The 22082-nt window shown below is 40.6% G+C and overlaps 3 protein-coding genes across 8 annotated transcripts; 2 read left to right on the plus strand and 1 right to left on the minus strand.

The window, feature by feature from the left end:
- Positions 1–107: 107 nt before the first annotated feature.
- On the minus strand, positions 108–4969 carry dnajb4 (DnaJ heat shock protein family (Hsp40) member B4). The gene is made up of 3 exons (XM_026313494.2): positions 4574–4969; positions 2926–3506; positions 108–2059 (listed from the first exon to the last, which is right to left on the minus strand). The coding sequence occupies exons 1-3, from the start codon at positions 4782–4784 to the stop codon at positions 1829–1831; spliced, it is 1023 nt and encodes a 340-aa protein (XP_026169279.1). The 5' UTR covers positions 4785–4969; the 3' UTR covers positions 108–1828.
- A 1794-nt stretch (positions 4970–6763) lies between these two features.
- slc25a24l (solute carrier family 25 member 24, like) lies at positions 6764–10534 on the plus strand. The gene is made up of 10 exons (XM_026314314.1): positions 6764–6886; positions 7001–7127; positions 7438–7525; positions 7840–7951; positions 8103–8261; positions 8862–8999; positions 9088–9198; positions 9875–10042; positions 10123–10261; positions 10347–10534. The coding sequence occupies exons 1-10, from the start codon at positions 6764–6766 to the stop codon at positions 10532–10534; spliced, it is 1353 nt and encodes a 450-aa protein (XP_026170099.1).
- Positions 10535–11553: 1019 nt separating this feature from the next.
- fubp1 (far upstream element (FUSE) binding protein 1) lies at positions 11554–22082 on the plus strand. Of its 6 annotated transcripts, XM_026314482.2 has the most exons (20): positions 11554–11692; positions 12101–12224; positions 13170–13205; positions 13331–13367; positions 13452–13498; positions 13592–13663; positions 13744–13801; positions 14010–14172; positions 14283–14381; positions 14536–14634; positions 14724–14826; positions 15129–15368; positions 15560–15720; positions 15805–15956; positions 16044–16120; positions 16422–16547; positions 16892–16966; positions 17396–17458; positions 18649–18806; positions 19032–22082. In XM_026314482.2, the coding sequence occupies exons 1-20, from the start codon at positions 11600–11602 to the stop codon at positions 19038–19040; spliced, it is 1992 nt and encodes a 663-aa protein (XP_026170267.1). In that variant the 5' UTR covers positions 11554–11599; the 3' UTR covers positions 19041–22082. The 6 variants fall into 6 exon arrangements, with proteins under 6 accessions (XP_026170267.1, XP_026170265.1, XP_026170269.1 ...); XM_026314480.2 differs by having other exon boundaries at positions 18649–22082; XM_026314484.2 differs by having other exon boundaries at positions 13592–13606; positions 18649–22082.

The following is a 22082-nucleotide window of genomic DNA, read 5'->3' on the forward strand; positions in this document are numbered from 1 at the left end:
AAGTGAAGTGGGCCTCCTAAATGTGCCATATGGCGTTAATGACTATAAACAGGCCTTTCAAAATGTGAACAGACTATTTAATGGTCAGACATTGACTCACTGTAAACCAAGATGCTATTATTTTTTAATTACACACTTTAAAAGGCTATAGGCCATATTATCACACATGTAGGTGGTAACAAATACATTTGATTTGATGATTTACTGTTGAATAAAAATGCAATCACACAGAAGTGTGGACTTAAATTAGTGGTTGTTGCAATTAACCACTGATAGAAACCAAAAATATTTGCAAATGGTTAAAAAGCATTAATGTACATTTTCCCATTAAAGAACTAAGCTTTTCCATTTTGTATCAGTTTGATCCTAATTAGAGTATGTTGTATACAGTCAGTCTGTACAGTGAAGCCTGCTGTCAGGCTTGTGAAGTCACACACTGAGCAGGAGCAGGTGTGTTTACCCTCCACCCTCCCTGGATAATACTGACTCATCTTTTGCACAAAATCGCTAACACGTGAATGGGCATATAAGTATTTTAGGGACAATGATGCCATTTTATACAAATCCTCACCAGCTAAAATAACAATTTGTGAAACCAGCGGTCTCCATCCAGCTAACCTGACTGACATTTACAGAAATAGCTATAGTAATATGAATGTAATTAAAGCATACAGGCTTTAAATGGCTTTTATAGAGCCCAAACACTTAAAATGGCTGTTTTTAACGCCACACCTCATGCTCTAAATGTGAAAACCAATCAATACAAATGTCAGCAGCCAAGTGACCCTCTGCCTAACACAGACCATCCCCTCTATGGGCCCTGGGCCATGATGAGTGATGTGGCGTCCCCTGGTGGGAAAATGCAAAGGTCTCTATGTTGGCAGTTGAAATCCAGCAGCTGGGACCAGCCAGTTATATTTACACATTCACACTTCTGCCATTAGCGACTTTAAGCATTGAAATCAGTCAGTGTATTTGTAGTATTGATCTTTCCATGTCAGAAATTACTATATATGTTGTACAACAACAAACTATTCACATTAGGTTATCAAAATATACTTTCCAGGTACTGCAGAGAATCAATTTTGTCCAATGCTGCTATGCAGACTGACTATAAATATGCCTATAAATAGTAGCCCTATTAGTGCTTTTAAAGTGATTATTGTTAATACAGTTCATTTCATGGATGAGGATTCACTGAGCGTCTCTCCATGACCAAAACATTTCAAGATCAGTTCATGTGGAAATATTTATTTTAAAATTCAAGTCTAACATCTTCACATGTAAGTCTCTAAGACGCACACATGACAGTCCAGGTCATTCTACCACTTTCTGCTTCCATAACCTGCACACACATTTTAAGACAGCTTCCAAAGTGAAGCTTGTGTGTCTACATGACAAACATGAATAGCATTTAATTAATTTCAGTAATGAGGCCTGAAGCCTAATCTAAATGAGAGCATGAAAATGTTCTGTTTGGCACTGAAGTTTTCCCAGGCCCACTGGACTTTTTTGGCAACTGTAGACTCATTCACACACAAAATATGTCTAAAAAGATAAAAGTGATTGTGGCAAAGAGCCATTTACACAAAATGTGTACTTTCACAGATCAGAAACCCAAACAGTCTTCCACTTGCACTTGTATCAGCTTGGCAGCATGCATGGCATTTATAAAAACACCAAATAGATCAAAAATAGAAATTGCACATTTTTCAGTAGGGGGTCCATCTGTGAGCTGTCAGAACTGTCCTTGTGTGTGTGACTGTGTGTTTGGTAATGAGGGTGAGCACTATCATGCAGTGATCTCCACCTCTTTCAGTCCTTGGTCCTAAGCAGGTAAATGTCGCTTCAGGACGTCCCTGGCGTTGCCAGGCAGCGTGTCAGGAAAGTTCACGTCAAACTCCACCACCAGATCTCCTCTCTGCTCTGGGTTTTTGGGCAAAGGGAGCCCCTGTCCGGCAACAGTCTTTCTCATGCCAGGCTTAATGACGTCCGTGATCTTCATGTTGCACGTCTTCCCGTCTATCGTTGACACAGTAACTGAGCATCCGCACAATGACTGCAAAGACAGGAATATAGATGTAAGAGCATCATCGGAGGAACAGCAACCCACACATGAGCTACTGCAGTCAGAAATAAATTGACATGAATTCTTCTACTGTGCAAGTATTGTAAGCACCATTTGCTCCAAAGTTTTAAGGAAACTGTTCTTGTTATTAAAGTTGTGCTATTTGGTTTTGACAGTTGGATCCAAATGGCCCAAATAGTCCAATTACTAGTTTTTCCCAGAGCTTTCAACTGCATCTCATGGTTTTATCAGTGTATGGAGTTTGGTCAGTTGTCAAATGATAACAGGTCGTAAAGTTCCTGGAGAAACTGTGACCCCTGTCCCTGATGAAGGACATGTGAATGCTGTTATACTGTGGTCTAATCTAATCTAATATATGATTGTCAGCAAGATTCATGTCATGGGATCTGATCTGCGGATGTGATCAAGAGTGGTCGGATATTCATAGATGATGCGGTGAGATCTATCCCTGAGTGTTAAGGAGAGTGGGAGGAACCATATAAGTACATCTTGCACTGAGCGTGTGTGGGTGGCCGCCGCCTCTCTGCCCTCCCTGTTGTACAGCTCCTATTTCTTAATGTTGATGATCCAGATTACATAAATGTACATCCATAGCGTATGTGTAGTTTGGTACTATGCTCATTCACCAGGCCTGTACTTTCCAAGACAACCAACTTTTGAGGCAGACTACCTACGGGTTATCGATGGTGACCAGGCTTTTCAGTGCTCAAAGTAACACCTGCCTCTAAATGTGAGTTTGTTCTGACTCGGCCCTGTGTGTGACTAATCCATCTATCAGACTCTATAAATACTACTACACTCAGTCAAAGTGGGTGCCAAAATAGAAAATGCCTCACCTGTCGTAAGCTCACGCGAACAGGGTACACAATGTTGGAGCCTTCCCGCCGAAAGTGGGGATGTGGTTTGTCCTTGATGACGAAAACAATGTCAGCAGGAATGGTGTTGGGGGACTCGTCTCCCTCCCGTGGGAATGTGATCTTGGTTCCCTCTTTCCACCCCCGCTTGATCTCAATGGAAAGAATCTTATCCTCAGTGCGCATGGTCCTGCCATCTGGGTTTAGCCTTTTGCGAGAGATTTTCATCCTCTTGGTGCAGCCGTGGAAGACCTCTTCCAGGGAGACCCTCAGTTCATGAATGATGGCTGGGTCCTGCTTCCGGCGCTGCTGCCCACCAAGGCCAACATGGCCGTCCCGAGGGAATCCGTTCAGGTTGAAGCTGGTGAAGGAGCTGAATGGATCATTTCCATCCACCTCCATGTCCTCATCATCTCGTCCGTTGGCTTTACGCCCAAAGAACATCTCAAAGGGGTTTGAACCACCAAAGAAAGTGGCGAAGGTGGCGTGAGGGTCCCCATGGAAGGTGTAGGTGAAAGTGCTGCCCTGTCCATCGCTGGTGGGTCCATTTCCTCCCTTGAGACCTGAGGGGTGACAGAGATGACTCATGACTCATGCTAACACTGACACTCACTAGTGGGGAGAGCTTTTTATGCCTCAAGTGAACTATGTTGATAATCGTTAAAGCTGTTAAAGCTTTACCTCCTCCTAACATAGTTTTTAACTCAGTATCTTTATGCTTTCTTGTGTTCTCCAACCAACACAAGACATTTGGGCTTTACAAATTTTGCTAAGTATTTTATCATTTTCTGATGCTATAGGCCAAACAATGATGTATTGTAGATAAACAATTGTAAAGAAAGAATCATTAGATGTACCCCTACGGATTATCCATCCATGTTCGGCACAGTGTGTGATATTGGCACTGGCATCAGACAGTATTGACTGAAACCTTGAGTTGAAGTGGTGCAGTCGATATTAGGATGCTTCTAAAAGGATAGTCAGGATCGTGAAATTTTGGTGGACTCAGAGATCAGTTGTTGCTTCTTCTTTCATCTTTGCAACTTTACTCCTAAAATGCATTTTTACATGGATCTTTTCAGCAATGTTTCCCATGCACTCCTTCTTATAATAAAAAAAGTGATTTAAATTGCAAAAAATATAGTATGCCACCTTTAATGTTGCATATATGGCTTTAAAAATAATCTGTAGTCTTTTCTTCTTTCTCTCACACCCACTGTGCTTCCCAGCTATAACCATCTGGACTGAAAATGAAACCTTTATGTTCATGTACTCCATCAGAGATACCACACACTGTACAGAAATGTTTGACATAATGAAAAACACCGTTTTTTCTTTATAACACAGCCATATTTAATAATAAAGAATCCCTATTGTAGAAATTGTAAAAGGCTTTTATTTCTAACAGGATAATTCTTCTAATAAAATGCACTAAACTGTAGGCCCTTGATCGGCTGAACAGATGTTTTCTGGACCTGCTGTTTGCAATGTGCGACTTGAATTGAAGCCAGCTGTGTTTTACATCCAACCACCCAGCTTTAAAGCGCGTTTATTACGGAATATTAAAGGTGAATTAACAACCGAAAAAAGTAAAAACGCAATTCAGTGCCATAAGAAAAATACACATTACCTTCTTCTCCATACTGGTCATAGATTTCCCTTTTCTTCGGATCACTGAGGACTTCATATGCCTCGGCGATTTCCTTAAATTTCTCCTCAGCAGCTGCAGATTTATTCTTGTCTGGATGCCATTTCAGAGCTTGTTTTCTGTAAGCTTTCTTTATATCCTCATCTGTAGCCCCTTTAGAGATACCCAGTGTTTTATAATAATCTTTACCCATTTTTCACGTATCCCCGAAAAGAAAAACAAACTAAAAACGAAATAGCCCTTGGAGACGAGATGGTAGACTGGTCTGAGCCTGGGGCGACGGATGCAATGACGCGGCCTCAGTCTGGGCTAATATATGAAATGTATCCACAGACAGATGCACAGTGCGGGTTGAAGACCATTTAGAGGCGCTTAGTCAACGCCGTGGAGCCTCTGTTATTTATCCGTGACTGGAGGACCCCCTTTAAATAGCCACAGCTCCCTCCCCTGCGTCCACAGCGCCAAAGTCAAGTTAAACGCAATAAACAATTCTGGTTCCGCTGAGCAGATCTCTGGTCTGCGTAAAGCGCCTCTGACAGGATGAATTCAAAGTACTGCAAGGTACTGCAAGGTTTATCAGAAGGGACTGCAAATTATGGTACAGTGGATTCATGTTGAAAATGTTTCAAAAATAAAGGCATAATTAGGCCAATCAGCATAATCATTTACAATATGCTCATATTAACATATCGCCTAAAAAGATTCCTGCAGCATTCTTCATAGGTAAGTCCTATATGGACATCCATCTATTAGGCCTTATCTGTCACTTATTACTGCTGTCCAGGGTTATATGGCTGAACCCAGCAGACAGAGGCTGAGGCAGATCACAAGTAGGTTACAAAACATAAAGACACATTCACACCTACAGAGTCACTAATTAACCAAACCCCAACCTGCAGCCACAACCCACATAGAAAGCCCCTGGGCACAGAGCAGGATTCAAACCTTCCTACTGTGAGGCAACACCTTGCCGCCAGCTCTCTTGGGATAAATAGCCAATAATGATTTAAAATAGGAAAGCTTGTGAATGAATTGAGGGGTCACTTCACAGAATACGCAAGCTCCCTGAAAACCCTTCTATAGAGAATAGAGAGAATCAATGAGAGAATAGTTAAAATGGAAAACTAAGTGCTTGAAATCACGACCTCCAAATTAAAAAAAAATTGACATTAAACCAAAGCTACAATAACCTGGTTTTATTTTGAAAGCCTGTTTCCAGGTTTGTTATATCTGAAGCGCCAACTCGACAGCCTGCACTGGAGTCCAGCGGCTCTTTCTAGAAAGCAAATGCTGAGGCACGTCATTCACTATACAGGGATCCTTTACACATGATCCAGGTGAGAGGTGAAAAACGTCCTGCTCATTGTGTCTGATGTAGGTTAGACACATGACGCCTTCACACAGCAAACAGCTGGACCTCCAGCAGGAAAAATCCCAACAGTCTAACAAGGACTGCTGTAACTCAGTGTTACACCAAGCTGGGTTAGCAACCTGGAAAAGGCCTAAAACCAGGTTTTCTCCATGTCATATGAAACTAAATAAAGGTGGAAAAAAGTCTTAGAAATTTGCACAAGTGAAAATTGAGCCCTCCATCTTGAGGTGTAGGTGTTGCAGAGAGGCCCTGCTGTCAAAATCTAGTTTTGATTTATATTTTGGTCATGTGTCATGAAGTTTTATCCAATTACATGCATTGCTTCAGCCAGGGTGTTAGTTTTCAAATCCCAGGAGACTAATCCAAAAAGACTGCATGACCACCAGACAATCTGACAAATGACTCCAGGAATGAGGCTGGTATATATCAAAATATGTATTTAGTAATAGATATATATGTATAATATTTCCTTTGTATTTGCAGGCCACTTTAATGCTTGTGGAGCAGGGGAGACAGGGATGGCTGGTGATTGAGGATGATAATGGGGCTGTGGTCGTTTCTGTTGCAGTCACAGCGCCACCTGCTGCACTGCAGAGACCTTGAGGTTTTCTTTTTGAGCAGATGAAAGCTCTCATGCTGCACTGACTGCGAGCTCTGCCAATGAGTCAGCATCGGTGCAGAGCTCTAGGTCAGACAACATCTCTGATAATCATAATTACATTAACAGGACCCACAGTGGGTACCGGCAATCTGTATTTTGTTGTTGCTTTAGATCTTAACTAAAAAATCCCAAACAAATCATGGATCAGTTTCGGGGTTTATTTGTCAAATTGGACCAAAACAATGATGGATTTATATCAGTGGCAGAACTTCATAATGAAATGAGGAAGCATGGGATCTTCTCAGCAGATGGCAAGGTCCAGGTAATATTCTGATTAGCTTGGTTTTTTGTTTCTATGTGCATGAGTCCATTTTCACGCATTCATTTATACACAGTCATCACAAATCCATTGTTTAAAGAGATTTTTTCCTCCTAGAACATCATCGATTCTTATGACAAAAACAAAGATGGCCTGTTGGATTATAACGAGTTCCTCAGCTACATGATGGACCGAGAGAAGAAATGGAAAATTTACTTTCATGATCTTGACAAGAAAAAGTGTGGTGAGTTGACGGAGGCTTATTTGTTATATTTCTGTGATTATTTTCAGATATTATTCTGTTGTAGGCATTACACTTAAATTGCTTTAATTCAAAGAATGTAATGTGATTAACTAACGATGTGGACGAGTAGTCGATTCGCAAAGGGGAGGCAACCATGCAAATACTTACAGTAAACTGTACATACTGTGACCTTTGAACTCAGAGTTTATAGTATCATGTGTCTCACTCATCACCTGACACCTTGCAGACAATAACTCAACGAGGAGTCTCAGTATCTGTTTGTAACTTTCTGCATTTCTTTTCTGATCAGGGCTGATTGACCAGGAGGACATCATATGTTTGTTTAAGGAGTTAGGAGTGGTCATTTCAAAGCCGAATGCAAACAAAATAATAGAAATGTAAGACTTTTTCTCCAACACCTCATGGATTATTTGTTGCACATTGATGCACATTTAACAGTATTTGTGCTTTAAGAATATGACACCACTAAAAGATTCAATTGGATAACTAATAACTTTATTATTTTATTATTATTATTAATGAAGGTTTTAAAGTTAATAATAAGCCATCACATTTATAATTTTTATAAAGTTATACCTGGATAATGCTTTAGACACCATTTGATGAGAAAATATAAAAATGCTTGTCTTAAAGATGATTTATATTGTGATCAAAATAACTGCTGGTTGTCTGTTGCATTTGTTAATGGCAGGATGGATAAGGACAGTTCAATGACCGTGGACTGGGGTGAATTCCTGCATCATGTCATCCTCAACCCTGTGGACAACATCGGGGAGCTGGTGTCCTCTTGGAAGCACAGTCTGGTAGGATCAGCAGCACACTCATGTGAAGTGCTGTAACACTTCAGCAGAGCAGAGGTGTGCTAAAACTATGACACATGTTCTGTCCACTCAAGCATGAATAATAGCAGAATGACTAAAGGATGACACATGAAATTCCTCATTTGGTCTGTAGGTTTTTGATGTAGGGGAGAGCCGTGCGATGCCCATTGAGTTCCCTGAAGAGGCGTCTGGCTTTGGTGCATGGAGGACATTTGTTCTCGCAGCAGGACTGGCTGATGCTGTATCTCGGACTGTGACAGCTCCTGTTGACCGTCTTAAGACCCAGCTTCAGGTCAGCTCTACAATCAACCAATCAGTCATTTTAAATAATCTGGGAAGTTATTGCGTTTTGCCCCTGATGGATTAAGGAAGAAACTTTGTGACTATCCTCATTTTAATAGTTAATAGGTTAACGTGATGTGCAGTGCAAAACACAAATGCCCTGATGTTAGAAAAGAGAATGACTGATCCGGGGCTGCTGCATAATGTTGTAAATATGTTTTGTGGGCCCCTGTTAGTTCTGGGATATAGTGTTAACATCCAGGAGAAAGAGGATTTAATAGTTATAAAATATATGTTTTGTAGATGCTGTAAATCAGTGCTTGCCTTAGATATTTACATAGAAGCTTGAGAAACAGTTCATGAGAAACAGTTCAGACTCCATGACATCTAGTAATATTTCTGTGTAGCTAACACTGACCTCTGACCTCCCTGAAAGGAGAAAGTAAAAGAAATGTAAAGAATTTATGACTGACTGTCTGTATACTTTTGGTTTGTATGTGTACTGGTATTTATCCAAACCTCTTGTCTGCACAGCTCTTCTTGACAGTGCCGCACACTTTGTGCAACTTGCAATGATTCTGTTCAAACTGTTTCCTGTGCAAATTTGTAGGTTCATGGCTCCAAGGCCTTTTCTCAAGGTTTCCAGGATATGAAAGCAGGTGATGTACGATCAATGTGGCAAGGCAATGCTGTCAATGTGCTGAAGGGAACACCACAGTCAACACTGCAGTGTCTTATCTATGCCCAGGTGAGGGATAGGAGACTAGAATAAATATTTGTCATTAGTTCTTATTTGTAATTGATAATCATACTGACAGTTTCCTTGCTATGTCCAGATGAAGGTGTACACCCAAAACAGAACCCAGGACACTCTGACCGTGCAGCAGCGTTTTGGGTTGGGTTGTGTTGCCGGTGCTGTTGCTCATGCTGCTTTCTACCCTTTAGAGGTATCAGAGATCAGTGGCAGGTCTGAGTGCTTTAGTATTTCTATGCTGTGATGTGTTTTACTATATGTTACATGTCAGAATGCCATTGTCAGTTTAATTATGATGCCTTTGTTAAATTATTGTACCAAAAGTGAGACAGTTGTGGAGACTAGTCTCTTTCAGATCACCTAATCAAACATTCTTTGCATTAAAAAAATGTAAAGAAATTGTCACCAGGACACACATGAACATCCATGCGATGGCTGGACAATGGCAGAAACATTGTCAGGTCCATGAAAAAATATCTTTGGTTTCCTTGGTGCTTTAGTTCAAAGTTTGATCTTTCACTTTTTTTAACAGGTGAAAAACATTGGTAGTAAAATTTAACTGCTTTCATCAATTTCACATATTCACACTACAAAACCAACGTGATTAATTGCTGTCAGACTTTTGCACATGAAAAGCTGAACTTCTTTGGATGTTCTAGCTAATTTCAGGAAAATTCCTTCATTTTCTGTAGCACCAATACCATTTGCAGTATTTCTGGACCAAGTGCCACACTGTAGCAGTACTAGACCTCTGTGTAAATGCCTTCGTTTGGAATAAAACTCCACTTTATATGTTGTTATAAATGTGTTTAATTTATAAGTGGATCAGTGGGACATTAGTAATCCTTCTTATCTTATCTGCCCTACAGGTATTGAAGGTGAGGTTGAACCTACAACAAGCTGGCACCTACGATGGTCTTGTGGCCTGTGCCAGCTCAATTTATAGACATGAGTCTTTGTCCTCCTTTTACAGAGGATTCAAGCCCAGTATCCTTTGCATGATCCCCTATGCAGGTGTGGAGTGTGCTGTTCATCAGGTAAGACAGAACAGCAAAGATCAAACACGTTCATCTGAAAGATACTTACCAAATATTTCCTTACTTATTGTTCATGACAGTCAATCGTGAACTGGGCAAAGAGTGATCCAGCCTACAGCAGTGACTCCAAACTGTTTTTCTTCAGTTTTGTGGCCTTTGCCTCTGGACAAATGACCAGTTATCCGCTGGCAGTGATCCGGACTCAGCAACAAGCACAGGGTGATATTTATATTTGGTTTCATACAGTCGAGATTATTTGAGACAAGTTGTCACCATACTCATCGCAATTTGTCTTGTCTTCCAGCTTTCCGCTCTGATTCCCGTCCAGCCCCAGGTGTTTTACAAGGACTTATTGGGATATATGAAAAACGTGGGATTAGAGGCTATTATAATGGAATGGGAGCCAGCTTTGTCAGGGCTGTCCCATGTGCTCTAATTAACTACACTTTGACTAGAAAGTTTGAAAACCTGTTTTCCTCAACAGAATCTTGAGATCACCAAAGAAGTTGCTTTCTTTTGCTGTAGAACTGTTGATTTTCTCAGTGTTTTAATCTGGAATACAAAGATATCTTTAGTAACCAGAAATAACTGTAATCCTGTTGACACTGTGAGGGTTTAATCTGCCAAACACCTATTCAGTACCTCTGTGTCTTTACCAATGATCAAGACTTTACCAGTGAATGGTTTGTCAGTGACCAAGATATGAAGTATAACATAATAACATTTTTGAATACAGTAAACCTCAGTGAGTGCAGATGTATGGTTAACATTTATAATGTGACTAATAATTTCTGATTTAGGACTGGGCTCAGGACATGTTGAAGCATGGGTGATATAATAAAATTTTATTTCATGATTTGATGTGTTTGTGTGTTTTGACTTTGAACTCAATGTATAACAGGCCTGCTATAAATACCCATAGAGAATAAAACATAGAGACAACCACACACGCAATTTAGAGTCACCAATCAACCTGATGTACATGTTTTTGGACTGTGGGAAGAAACCGGAGTACTTGGAGATAAGCACAGGGAGAACATGGAAACTCCACACAGAAAGGCCCCTGCTGGGTTTCAAACAAGGAGCCTTCTTGCTGTGAGGCAGCAGTGCTAACCACCAAGACACTGTGCTGCCTTTTAAAGGTCTACTTCAGAAAAATGTAACTATTTGAAGGATAAATTAGGATGATGTTTGTATTAAAGGTGAGTCCAAACTGTCTGTCTATTTTGGTGTTCATTCCCGCAATAAAATGTCTTATTGTTCATTTATAACTTTATACAACAAAATATAAATCTATTAATTATAGCTTTTATCCACGAATATAATGATCCTTAAAAAATGTATTTTTAGCTTGCAAATACATTTATATAATTAAATCTAATTGTATTTTATTTAATTTTCCATCGCATTTGTTTATTTGCATATTTTGCTCAAGTCAGGGCTAGAGTTATTGAAAATGGATGGCTGTTATCGCGAGACTAAACATTTGGCCGCGAGTTAGTTCCCGGGAATGAAACCCGCCATCTTGTCGCGACGAGGAGCAGAAGAGCAGCAGATATGGCTGACTACAGCAGCGTGGCTCCCCCGTCCTCTAACGCTGGCGGTGGAATGAATGACGCTTTTAAAGATGCTCTGCAGAGAGCACGACAGGTACGAGGACTATCAGCTTATTTATTGTCAAAAATAATGTCGAAGTCTGGAGTAAATAGCGAGTTTCGACGCTTTATGCCGTAACATACGGGAGGCTAACAGCTAAGCTAACAAACGAAGACTAACGTTAGCTACGACGCACTGTAAAAGCAAAAATAAACGTCAAAATAGAAGCGATCTGAGCTTGGTCCACGGCTAAAAATGGATAAATGTGACAGTTTATTGGAAATCTAAACTTTTGGGTGGTTTATTAACAATCGAACAGCTGCCATGGTAGTTAAAGCATTTCCTTTGTTGGCCCAGATTTCCGGAGAGACGTGTAGGCCGCAGCCAGCGTGTCTGTCCGTCACACATGAACAGAAAACACCGTCTAAATATTTGTTGTTTTTGTTTGATTTTCTGTTCCAGATTGCAGCCAAGATCGGTGGTGATGGGGTTGCGGCACCTACATCAAACGAATTTGGTTACGGAGGGCAGAAAAGGCCCCTGGAGGACGCTGGTGGGTATTTTCCCATGCCTAACCTGAATATCGGTCAGTGGCTCAAATCGATCAAGTCTTGATAGTTGATGCTTGCCTGTTTGTGTTTAGCAGATATTAAATTGTACTTGTATTAGAAGTATTTTAATCTATAGTAGTACATTATTATATCCTATACATTTATACTAACCATGTTAACAGCATTGTTTCTCTTTAGTAATGTTTGTAATGTTTAATATAGCATGTTTGAATGAAATTTTAATTGTCTTTCCTCACAGCTTTTTTAAATCAGTGCCTGGTGATGAAAATATGTAAATGTTTTGGGAATGAACAAATGTAATCTCATGGTTTAGTTTAAAGATTTAATGTTGGGTGGTTTGAACCATTATAATATCTAAGCGGGTTGGGTCATTGTTGGTTCAACTTTTATTTTGCTAGAATTCAAATATTGTTTTCAATGGGTTATATATATATATATCTGGGTGTGGTATTGCAGTCCAATGGCACTACAGTGCAGTAATGCAGTGCATATAATGTTATGTTTTAGTGAAACTGTTTTAAAATTATGTTGATTTGGCTTTATCAGTAGTTTGTGGTGCTGTTTAGCTTTTTTGGGGGATTCAAGTATTTAGTTCACCCTTACAAACTCAGATGGTGCGGGTAAGATATTTGAAATCTATGTCTAATACTGTACGATTTCACAGGACCACAAATTACTGTCACCAAAATGACCAGAGAAATGCATCAATGCCTTTTTACAACAAAGACCAGGTTTACTGCAGGCCTGTTGTTAGCTATCATTACCAGAGATATGTTTATCTCATTCAAATTCTGTTTGCATGGCTTTTATGACTGGCACTGTGGCCTTTCTGGCTGTGCTGAATGCCATTTTTTTATATATTTGAAGACAGATTTCCAGATATAGTTATAGACAGATATAGTAATGTGATAGTTGGTATAATAACAGTGACTTACACTTATCATGTTGTGTTGTCACAGACCAACCGGAGACAAAGAAAGTGGCTACAAATGATGGTGAGTGATGTGGTGACGCAGTTGCAGTTAAATGTTGGTGACCCCTACCTAAAATAATTGTCCTAACATTTAGCATTAGTTTTCCATTTTGTGCACTTACATGAATATGTTTTTCTTTGTTTCAGCCTTTTCGGCAATGGGAGGAATGGGTGGTCCCCCAAGGTACATACACAAAATGAATTTCACTGTTTACCTGACAGCACTTGGCCATGTATCATGTAATAATGTTTTCACTTTTATTCTTAGGTCAGCCTCAGAAGAATTCAAAGTTCCAGATGGAATGGTTGGCTTCAGTAAGTTTTAAACAGTAAACAGAAGTATTCATCATTTCAGTATTGCTAGTATTTGGTCTTCATATGTAACTCTTTTGTCCATGTTATTTCTAGTCATTGGAAGAGGAGGTGAGCAAATATCACGTCTGCAGCAGGAGTCTGGATGCAAAATACAGATTGCCCCTGGTAGGTTACAGTAAGCAGTTGATACTGGTTATTTGGTTATTGTTGTAGGGTTTGTGTTAACAGCTCCTTCTATGTTATAGACAGCGGAGGAATGCCAGACAGGTCGGTGACATTAACAGGACCACCAGAATCAATCCAGTACGTAACCAGCCCATTTCCACTTAAAGACTCCAAGCTTTAGAAGCATTTGCATGATTTCAGAGACAGTGTTGACTGCAAAATGAAATCTATTACCCGCACTACTTGAAATATTGATCGAAAGTTTCTTGTCAGAAGCTCTATACACTATGATTCGTTTAAAAAAAAAAAAAAAAAGAAGTATATATGTAAATAATTCTTCCACCAGGTCTGCAAAGAGGCTACTAACAGAAATAGTTGAGAAGGGCCGTCCCGCTCCAGCATTCCACCACAATGATGGCCCAGGAATGACAGTCCAGGAGATTATGGTCCCTGCCTCTAAAGCCGGTCTGGTCATTGGGAAGGGGGGAGAAACTATCAAAAGCCTTCAGGTGAGGATCTGATCATATGGGTGATGCAGAGAGCAGTGGGACATTTCAAAGAGGGAGACATGTTTGGCACATATATGTTCTGCATTTATTTGTTTTTCCTTAACCTGCAGGAAAGAGCTGGAGTGAAGATGGTTATGATCCAAGATGGACCCCAGAACACAGGCGCAGACAAGCCGCTCCGCATTTCTGGAGAACCGTTTAAAGTTCAGGTGGGTGATATATGATTCTAGCCTTTTTTCTTTCTTTTTTTTTTTTTTTTTTTTTTTTTTTTTTTTTTTTAAAGCAAAAATACATACCTCATGGTTTGCTTGCATGGTGACTGGTGGAATTCTTCCTGTAATGATGCCCCCCTTCCCTCTTTAGCAAGCCAAAGAGATGGTGATGGAGCTGATCAGAGATCAAGGCTTCAGGGAGCAGAGGGGTGAATATGGTTCACGGATCGGAGGAGGCGATAGCTTAGATGTGAGTGTCTATAATGTGGTGTTTTCTTTGTATGCTTGGGGACCAGTTTTAAGTAGTGTCCTGAATTTGGTTTGGTTATCAACAATTAGGTTCCAGTCCCCCGGTTTGCTGTAGGAATCGTCATTGGCAGAAACGGCGAGATGATCAAGAAAATACAGAATGACACAGGTGTGAGGATCCAGTTCAAACCAGGTCAGTGGTTAAGCTGCTTAGACATTAAAAATAATGTGAAAAACACCACTAGTTGTTTACATGTAGTTCACATGTGTATGGTCTGTGATGAAAACTCATGCACCACGCTGAAGAGCTGATGTATAAATCTAACCCTAAACTTTCCTGAGACCGTAACACGTGCAAAGACTTCAGAGTAGGAGGAGACACCATTGTTTTATACCATGATGTCTGTTTCAATGATACAGTTCAGTTTAATTCCAGCAGCAGAAATTGAGGAACTCTGTCCTGATAGTCTCTAACAATTATTGGCTCCTCTCTAGATGATGGCAGCACACCAGATAGGATAGCACAGATCATGGGCCCTCCTGACCAGGCACAGCATGCGGCTGAAATCATATCTGACCTGCTAAGGAGCGTCCAGGCTGGAGGACCTCCAGGACATGGCGGTGGCAGAGGACGTGGTCGTGGGCAGGGCAACTGGAACATGGGACCCCCTGGTGGTCTGCAGGAATTTGCCTTCACAGTTCCAACCATGAAGACTGGTCTCATCATTGGAAAAGGTAAGTGGCTCCTCAACCTGAACACAACTAATGCACAATGAATAATGAACCTGCATGTTTTTTGTTGGTGATATGTATCTCCATAGTCCAAGACCCTAAAAGGTTTTCCTAGTTTGCTGTTTTTTTCTTGAAGACTACTGAATTCCTACACAGAGACTTTTTAATTCATGTATATTTGCAAACTTTTCCAGGTGGAGAGACAATCAAGAGCATCAGCCAACAGTCTGGAGCCCGGATCGAGTTGCAGAGGAATCCTCCACCCAACGCTGATCCCAACATCAAGATGTTCACAGTGAGAGGCTCTCCGCAACAGATTGACTACGCCAGGCAGTTGGTGGAGGAGAAAATCGGGGTGAGATGCTGTTTGATTCAAGATCCACTGGAGACATTTATCTCTAAGCTCGTTTTCTGACATGAGTGTTTTGGTGCTTTTTAGGGACCAGTCACTCCAATGGGTGGCCCACATGGCCCCCCTGGTCCACATGGAGGTCCAGGCCCACATGGTCCTCCTGGACCCCCTGGACCTCCTGGTGCTCCGATGGGTCCATACAACCCAGGACCATACAACCAGGGACCTCCCGGGCCTCAGTAAGTACACTTTGCTCTGAGTTTTTCCTTCTTTACATTTCTTTAATGTTTACTGAGGTGAAGGAACAATAAATATTTTTCCAACAGCGGCCCACCTGCGCCTTACCAGCCTCAGGGATGGGGCAATGGTTACCCACACTGGCAACAGGGACAACCTGATCCAAGTGAGTATCTGCTAATAGTTAGCACACTGATGCATTTGGTGTTTAAAGAAAATTAAAACTAGGGCTGCTTGATTAAGTGTCAACTTGTTTCATAGACGGTATAGGCTGAGAGAGTTGGGGCGAAAAGTGCATGCTCGTCATTTAGAACACAGGCCAAAATAACGTGTAAAAACTTTTTTTTTTTTTTTTTTTTGGATTACATACCTTTTGTGATCGTTGAGATCCAAAATCACAATCTGATTGATTGCACAGCCCATAATTAAAACGCTTCCATTACTTTACTGTATTACTCTTTTTCCAGATAAAGCAGCAGCTGATGCCAACGCAGCAGCGTGGGCAGCATACTATGCGCAGTACGGCCAGCAGCCTCAGGCTCCCATGACCCCAACAAGTGGAGCTCCGGGCACGAATCAAACCAACGGCCAAGGTACCTGAAAGCGTTTTTTAGTTAGCCGAGTTCCAGTGCTTCTAGAATAAGCAGAAGCTGTTTTAGCTGAGCGTAGAGCAGTGCAGCTTAGCAGCTTTACTTTAGTTTTGTGCTGTCCTTGTGTCTACCTGGTGTTGCTAACAGGAGACAAGTTGGTTTAATTTCACCTTAAAATGTCTTTGCTTCTGCAGAGCACCTCTTTCTTTTCTTTGAAACTTTTTTTTATATCACTCCACGGACAGGATAGTTTTCCTCCACCATCCTTAGGCTGACAGCCCGACCCAGGCAGGTGGAGGAACTGCTGAGAAAGATTCACTAATTACAAGTACCGTTTTTTTTAACAGGTGACCCACAGGCTGCAGGTCAGAGTGGACAGGCAGATTACACCAAGGCCTGGGAGGAATATTACAAGAAAATGGGTATATGAACATAGTTTCAGTGTACACCAAACACAAGACAGTCTAAACAGCCACTAGGCATTCAGCCAGCTTCTTTTTCAGGTGTGGGTATTTGTCAGCATTACTGGGCAGCCGTGGAGCCTTTTCAGTGTGCCTCCACTTTGTTTTGACATTTAACGCCTGTGCTGTTTAGACTGCAACACTTTGATATTCTGCAGGACTGAGCTGTCGACACAGAACCACCTTTTATGAGCTTAGAGTAGCTTCTTGTCCAGACTATCTTAGGGCTTTATCTACACTGATGGCAAAGTATTGCAAAGTGCCATGAATGTGTTACTGCTACTGAATGTCTGTAGAGTTAATGCAACATGTTTGATTTGTGTGTCATGGAAGAATGTAGAATTAATGTTGATTTGCTGGTTTCATGCATTGACACCTTTGTCTTTGCAGGTCAACAGAGTCAACAACCTCAGGACTACACGAAAGCCTGGGAGGAGTATTACAAGAAACAAGGTTGGTGTTTGTGAAAAACTAGCCAGAAACAATTCACTGTAGTTTTTGTCACTACATTATAACACTGTGCATGTGATGTAAGAATTGGTGTGACTGGTTTAAAGTGAAGATCTGTGATAAAATTTGAATAAGCAGAATAAAAAATGTGGTGTGTGATTTATAATTAGCCCAGCCAGGAGTTGGAAATGTCAATCGCTAGTAGAGAATCTTGTTTTTGTTGGTTTTTGTTTCCTTACAGGGATTTAGGAGCTTTGAGCAGTGTTCCCTGTAGCTCTCAGGTGACAGGGTATTAAAATCTTAATATTTTCTCTGTCCTGCCAAACATGTCATGGAAGGTTTTTGTTTAGTTTAGCAAAACTGGAATACTGTTGTTTGAGACTTGTGACCTCATGTAAAATGTATATACCTTAAAATGATTGTTCATCCTTCCATCAAGTGGTTTGGGTGTGTTTAATGATCAGTCTTATTTCACGAAGTAATGTTACCTTCCAGAAAGTTTTAGTCTGAACTGGAACCAGAGAATGAATGATGATAATGAATGATAATGTTTGAAGGGTGGCCGTGTTTGTGCAGCAGCTCTCTTCAGTAGAGTCGCTGCTCCCACTGCTGCCCGACACAAAGGCAGAAGGTTTCTGACCTGCCGCCCAGAGAAGTCGGTGGTGGGTTCGTTCCCCTTCTTACAAACATAACTCTGTGCTGAGGCTGCAGCTGGTTTTCACTGGCCACTTCGTTCCTCAATTAACTGCTTTTGTAAACAAAAAACAAAAAAAAACCCCCCAACAATCCAGGATTTATTTTGCAGGATTGTTTTTTTTTGGGGGGGGGGATACTGACATTTTAGCTTCAGGAATGGCAAATGATTGATCTGTAGAAGTAGCTGCAGAATTATTTTCTGATGGAATGATTATTACAGCTCTGTGGTGTACCTTGATATTAGAGGACTGTGTTGGACTGGTTCACTTAGAAAAGTAGCTTATGTGCAGTTCAGCCTCTGCAGTAACCATTATAATAAAATAATGGTAAGAAAGAAACAGTTGACAAAGAAAGACAATTAGAACAATTTAAATGTAGAGAACTGCAAATCAATAGTTTCAAGTGTCCAAGAAGTTTTATTTTTTTAATTTTAAGTCTGTGCTTTAATTTCACTGTTGAACATTTCATCTATTATTTTTTATTTTTTTGCCTTCCAGGTCAAGCTGCTCCTCAGGCCACAGCAACAGCAGCAGCCTCCCAGCCTGGAGGCCAGCCAGACTACAGCGCTGCCTGGGCGGAGTACTACCGGCAGCAGGCTGCTTACTACGGCACAGCCAACCCCCAGACGATGGGCACAGCACCACAAGCCCCTCAGGTACACCCCTGCTAAGAATCTGCCCTCCACATTCACTTATACTCAGTAGTTTTGGACCATAACCTCCTTCCTCCCACAGGTTTTTACAGGGCCGCTGCAGCAGCTTCACAAACCTAACCAAACAGTTTCCTCCCTACAGGTTTTTAGCTTTTTATTTTGGGAAGCTGAGTCCACTGTTTCTGCTGTTAACATGCAATGTATCTTCTATGTATTTCTTCTGCACAGGGCCAGTAATGTGAAGTGGACATAAAGTAAATGCTACATTGTCGAAACAAAATCCTTTGTTAAATGTTTGGATGCAGACGCCTTGATGAAGATCTTAAATTTCCTTGGTTTGAAAGTGTTTCACATAGATGGCAGATTTCCCAGCGAACACGTCCTTTCTTTTTTTGTTTCTCTTTTTCTTGTAAATGCTTTGTTTTTAGTGAGGTAACTATACATATGGTCATTCCAGCCCTGTATCTACATTAAATGTGGTTAGAACTCATGTTTATTAAACTGTAGACATTACCATGTAAAATCATCTCAGTTTTAAAATGCTATTGCCTGTTGTGTTTTTGCAATAAAACAAACTGAAACCTCCTGTGTTGGTAAGTTGGGGTGGTCTGAAACCGGAAGGGTTGAGATGAATATCTGTATGTTTTTGTTTTATTTGGGGTTGGGGGGCTTCAAATCCAGGGACATGTGGGCCTAATTGTCCAAAATGGTTAAATATGGAAGTTGTGCTGTCCTGTCTCTCTCCAACTGTCTATAAGGCTCCTAGATTCGTTACGTGCGTGCAGTGATCCTGAGGTTCAGACCAACAGATGTCCTCTTGTTGATAGATATTGTTTTCCACTTCTGTTTCTGACATTGCTCTGACTTTGGCCGTAGACTGTTTGTCATAAGAAAGTTGACAGGTATCTATGGTGGGTCATGCATTAACTGCGTTGCTGCAGCACTCTATTCTCTTGCCTGGTTTGCTGACATTGTTGTTGAGGTAGTATGCATTGTGTTTTGCTCTGATAGACACTTCCTCCTCCACAGGCAAGTTTAGAAAAGCGGTAAGCAAGTATTTTTCTTAACATGTTCCTCAGAAAACGTGGTTGCAAGAAATGTTGCATATTTTTAGTGTTATATATATTTTTGTGCTGTTCTTTTTCCAGGACAGTGAGATAAGTTGCTATTGTATCAAAAATGCATTGAATCGTTTGTCTTGCCCATTTCCAATTGTGAACTAACTTTCATGTATAAATTTGTTTTTAAAAGAATGTTTTTTTAACATAAAAACATTGCAAAGATGCTGTGCCCATTCTGTTAGTGTTTATCCAGTATAAGAACATAGATGTTGTAGGGTCGGTGGCTAAGCAGTCTTCATCCATCAGTTGAGCCCTCCTATAATGTAAGTACACAACTGTGATTCATTTTGAGAGATACACGTCTTTTCTGATGCTTTATAAACTGCAAAAGAAAAGTATTTTTGTCAAATATTGCAATTTTTCCCCCTTGTCCTGGGTAAGTATCACATGTTCTGAGGAGAGGCTTTAGTGCTTTAGTTTATTCTTGTACCACATGTTTCTGAGACTTATTTCCCTTGTTTACAGTATGTTGACTACTCTGTAGATTGTACTAGACCGCTCGTGTAGGTAGCATGTCAGTGCCAGTTGGATTTCTGAACTAAGGGTTTGAATGTCAGCAATCTGTTACTCTGCTGGTAGGAACTGATTTAAGGATGTCCATGTGGATTTTTTGCAATTTGAATATCTGACCTGCCTATGTGCTACTGTCTAGTTGAGACAGTGATCTTTTTAAATGCCATTTATTGCAACATATTGCTTAGAAAAAAAGTCCTATTGCATTACTCCAGTGTAGCATGCTTAGGTTTCTGCTGATAATTTCTTTATTGTCCTATTTGAGCATGTGGAATGCTAGTAGTGGAAGTTCTTTTTGGCGAGCTCAGTATTTTTGACATTTTCTAAATGAGCACTGCTGTGAAAGGCTGTTAATGTAAAGGTCCAAACAATCTCTGACTGCATTGTTCACTGATGGCAAACAGTGCAATATATCTGATCTTTGCAGTGTCATCCCAGACCTTGCACCTTAGGTTCTGCTGCAATAACACAGGTAAGCGAAACCTAAGGAAACCAGTGTTTTTGACCAGTGACATGACCCATATAAATGCAAAGAAATGCTTACCTGTGTTGTTAACATGCCTCAATGCATTTATGCGTAGTTGTAAAGAAATGTTGTGGGTGTTTTAAGTATGAACAGCCCTTTTAAAGAATGAATGAACTGCATGATATGAGTTGTATGACTTTTTACATGAAGTTTGACTATTCAAAAAGTGACTTTAACCAGAAAAAGTTGTTGTTTAGGTTCATTGAAGAAATGCCATTCTCGTATGTGCTTAATTTCTGATCATTTTTGCATCCTGGTAAGTCTGACTGACTGGGTATTGATGCTATAGACAACTTTGACACTGGTATAACAAACTGCATGCCAGGGAAACCTCTTGCCAGAAGTTAGCAATGTACTCAACTGCTAGGTTTAAAAACGTTGAAATACATGATTTTTATTTTTTATGTCGTGGTGTGAATCTGCCCTTAAGTGCAGTGCAAATCTTCTATTGAAACGCTGCTGCCTTCACTTCTCGCTCACAGTGTTGGAGGATGCTGCAAGCTTAGGTCGTAGAGTCAGGCCCTGTCGTAGTTTGTCCCCAAAAGGAGGAATCCTTTGAGTCAATCCCACTGCTGAACGTAGACCGTTCAAGAGCTCCAGTGATAAGGTAACAAAAAAGCAATGCAATGAAAGTGAAATTCTGTGATTGCAAAAGTGCTGGTCAGATACATGTTTTCCAGCTGGGACTGTTTTTTTTTTTTAAACCATGCCATAGTGTATGTAGAGTTGTCTGATGGTTGTTTCTTTTATCGCTTCAATGCCTTCATCAATAACAGGAATGTGCTTTAGAAAGTTGGATGAGGACAGGAACTGATATACTTTCAATCGCATATGCTCTGTTCTTGGCACCATTTTGGGGTTTTCAGCTTAAAAATCAGCGTCTCTGTAATATAGTCACATACTGTTTTGTTTGAGGCTGTTTACTCTGTACATGAGATGCTCAGTGTTTTGACACAGAGGTCGAGGGGGTGTAGAAGACTAAAGGAGCATGCCTTAGAGGTAAAAAGGTTTCATGTGCTGTGTATATTATCCACTCGATTGGTTTGTGGTTTTTTAAAACTGTTCTGACTTTTGAAATGTTGCCATGTTCATTAATAAAGCTGTAATAAGTAAACCAGA

Source organism: Mastacembelus armatus, chromosome 17 (genome assembly GCF_900324485.2).
Source record: "Mastacembelus armatus chromosome 17, fMasArm1.2, whole genome shotgun sequence".
Classification (NCBI taxonomy): Eukaryota; Metazoa; Chordata; class Actinopteri; order Synbranchiformes; family Mastacembelidae; genus Mastacembelus; species Mastacembelus armatus.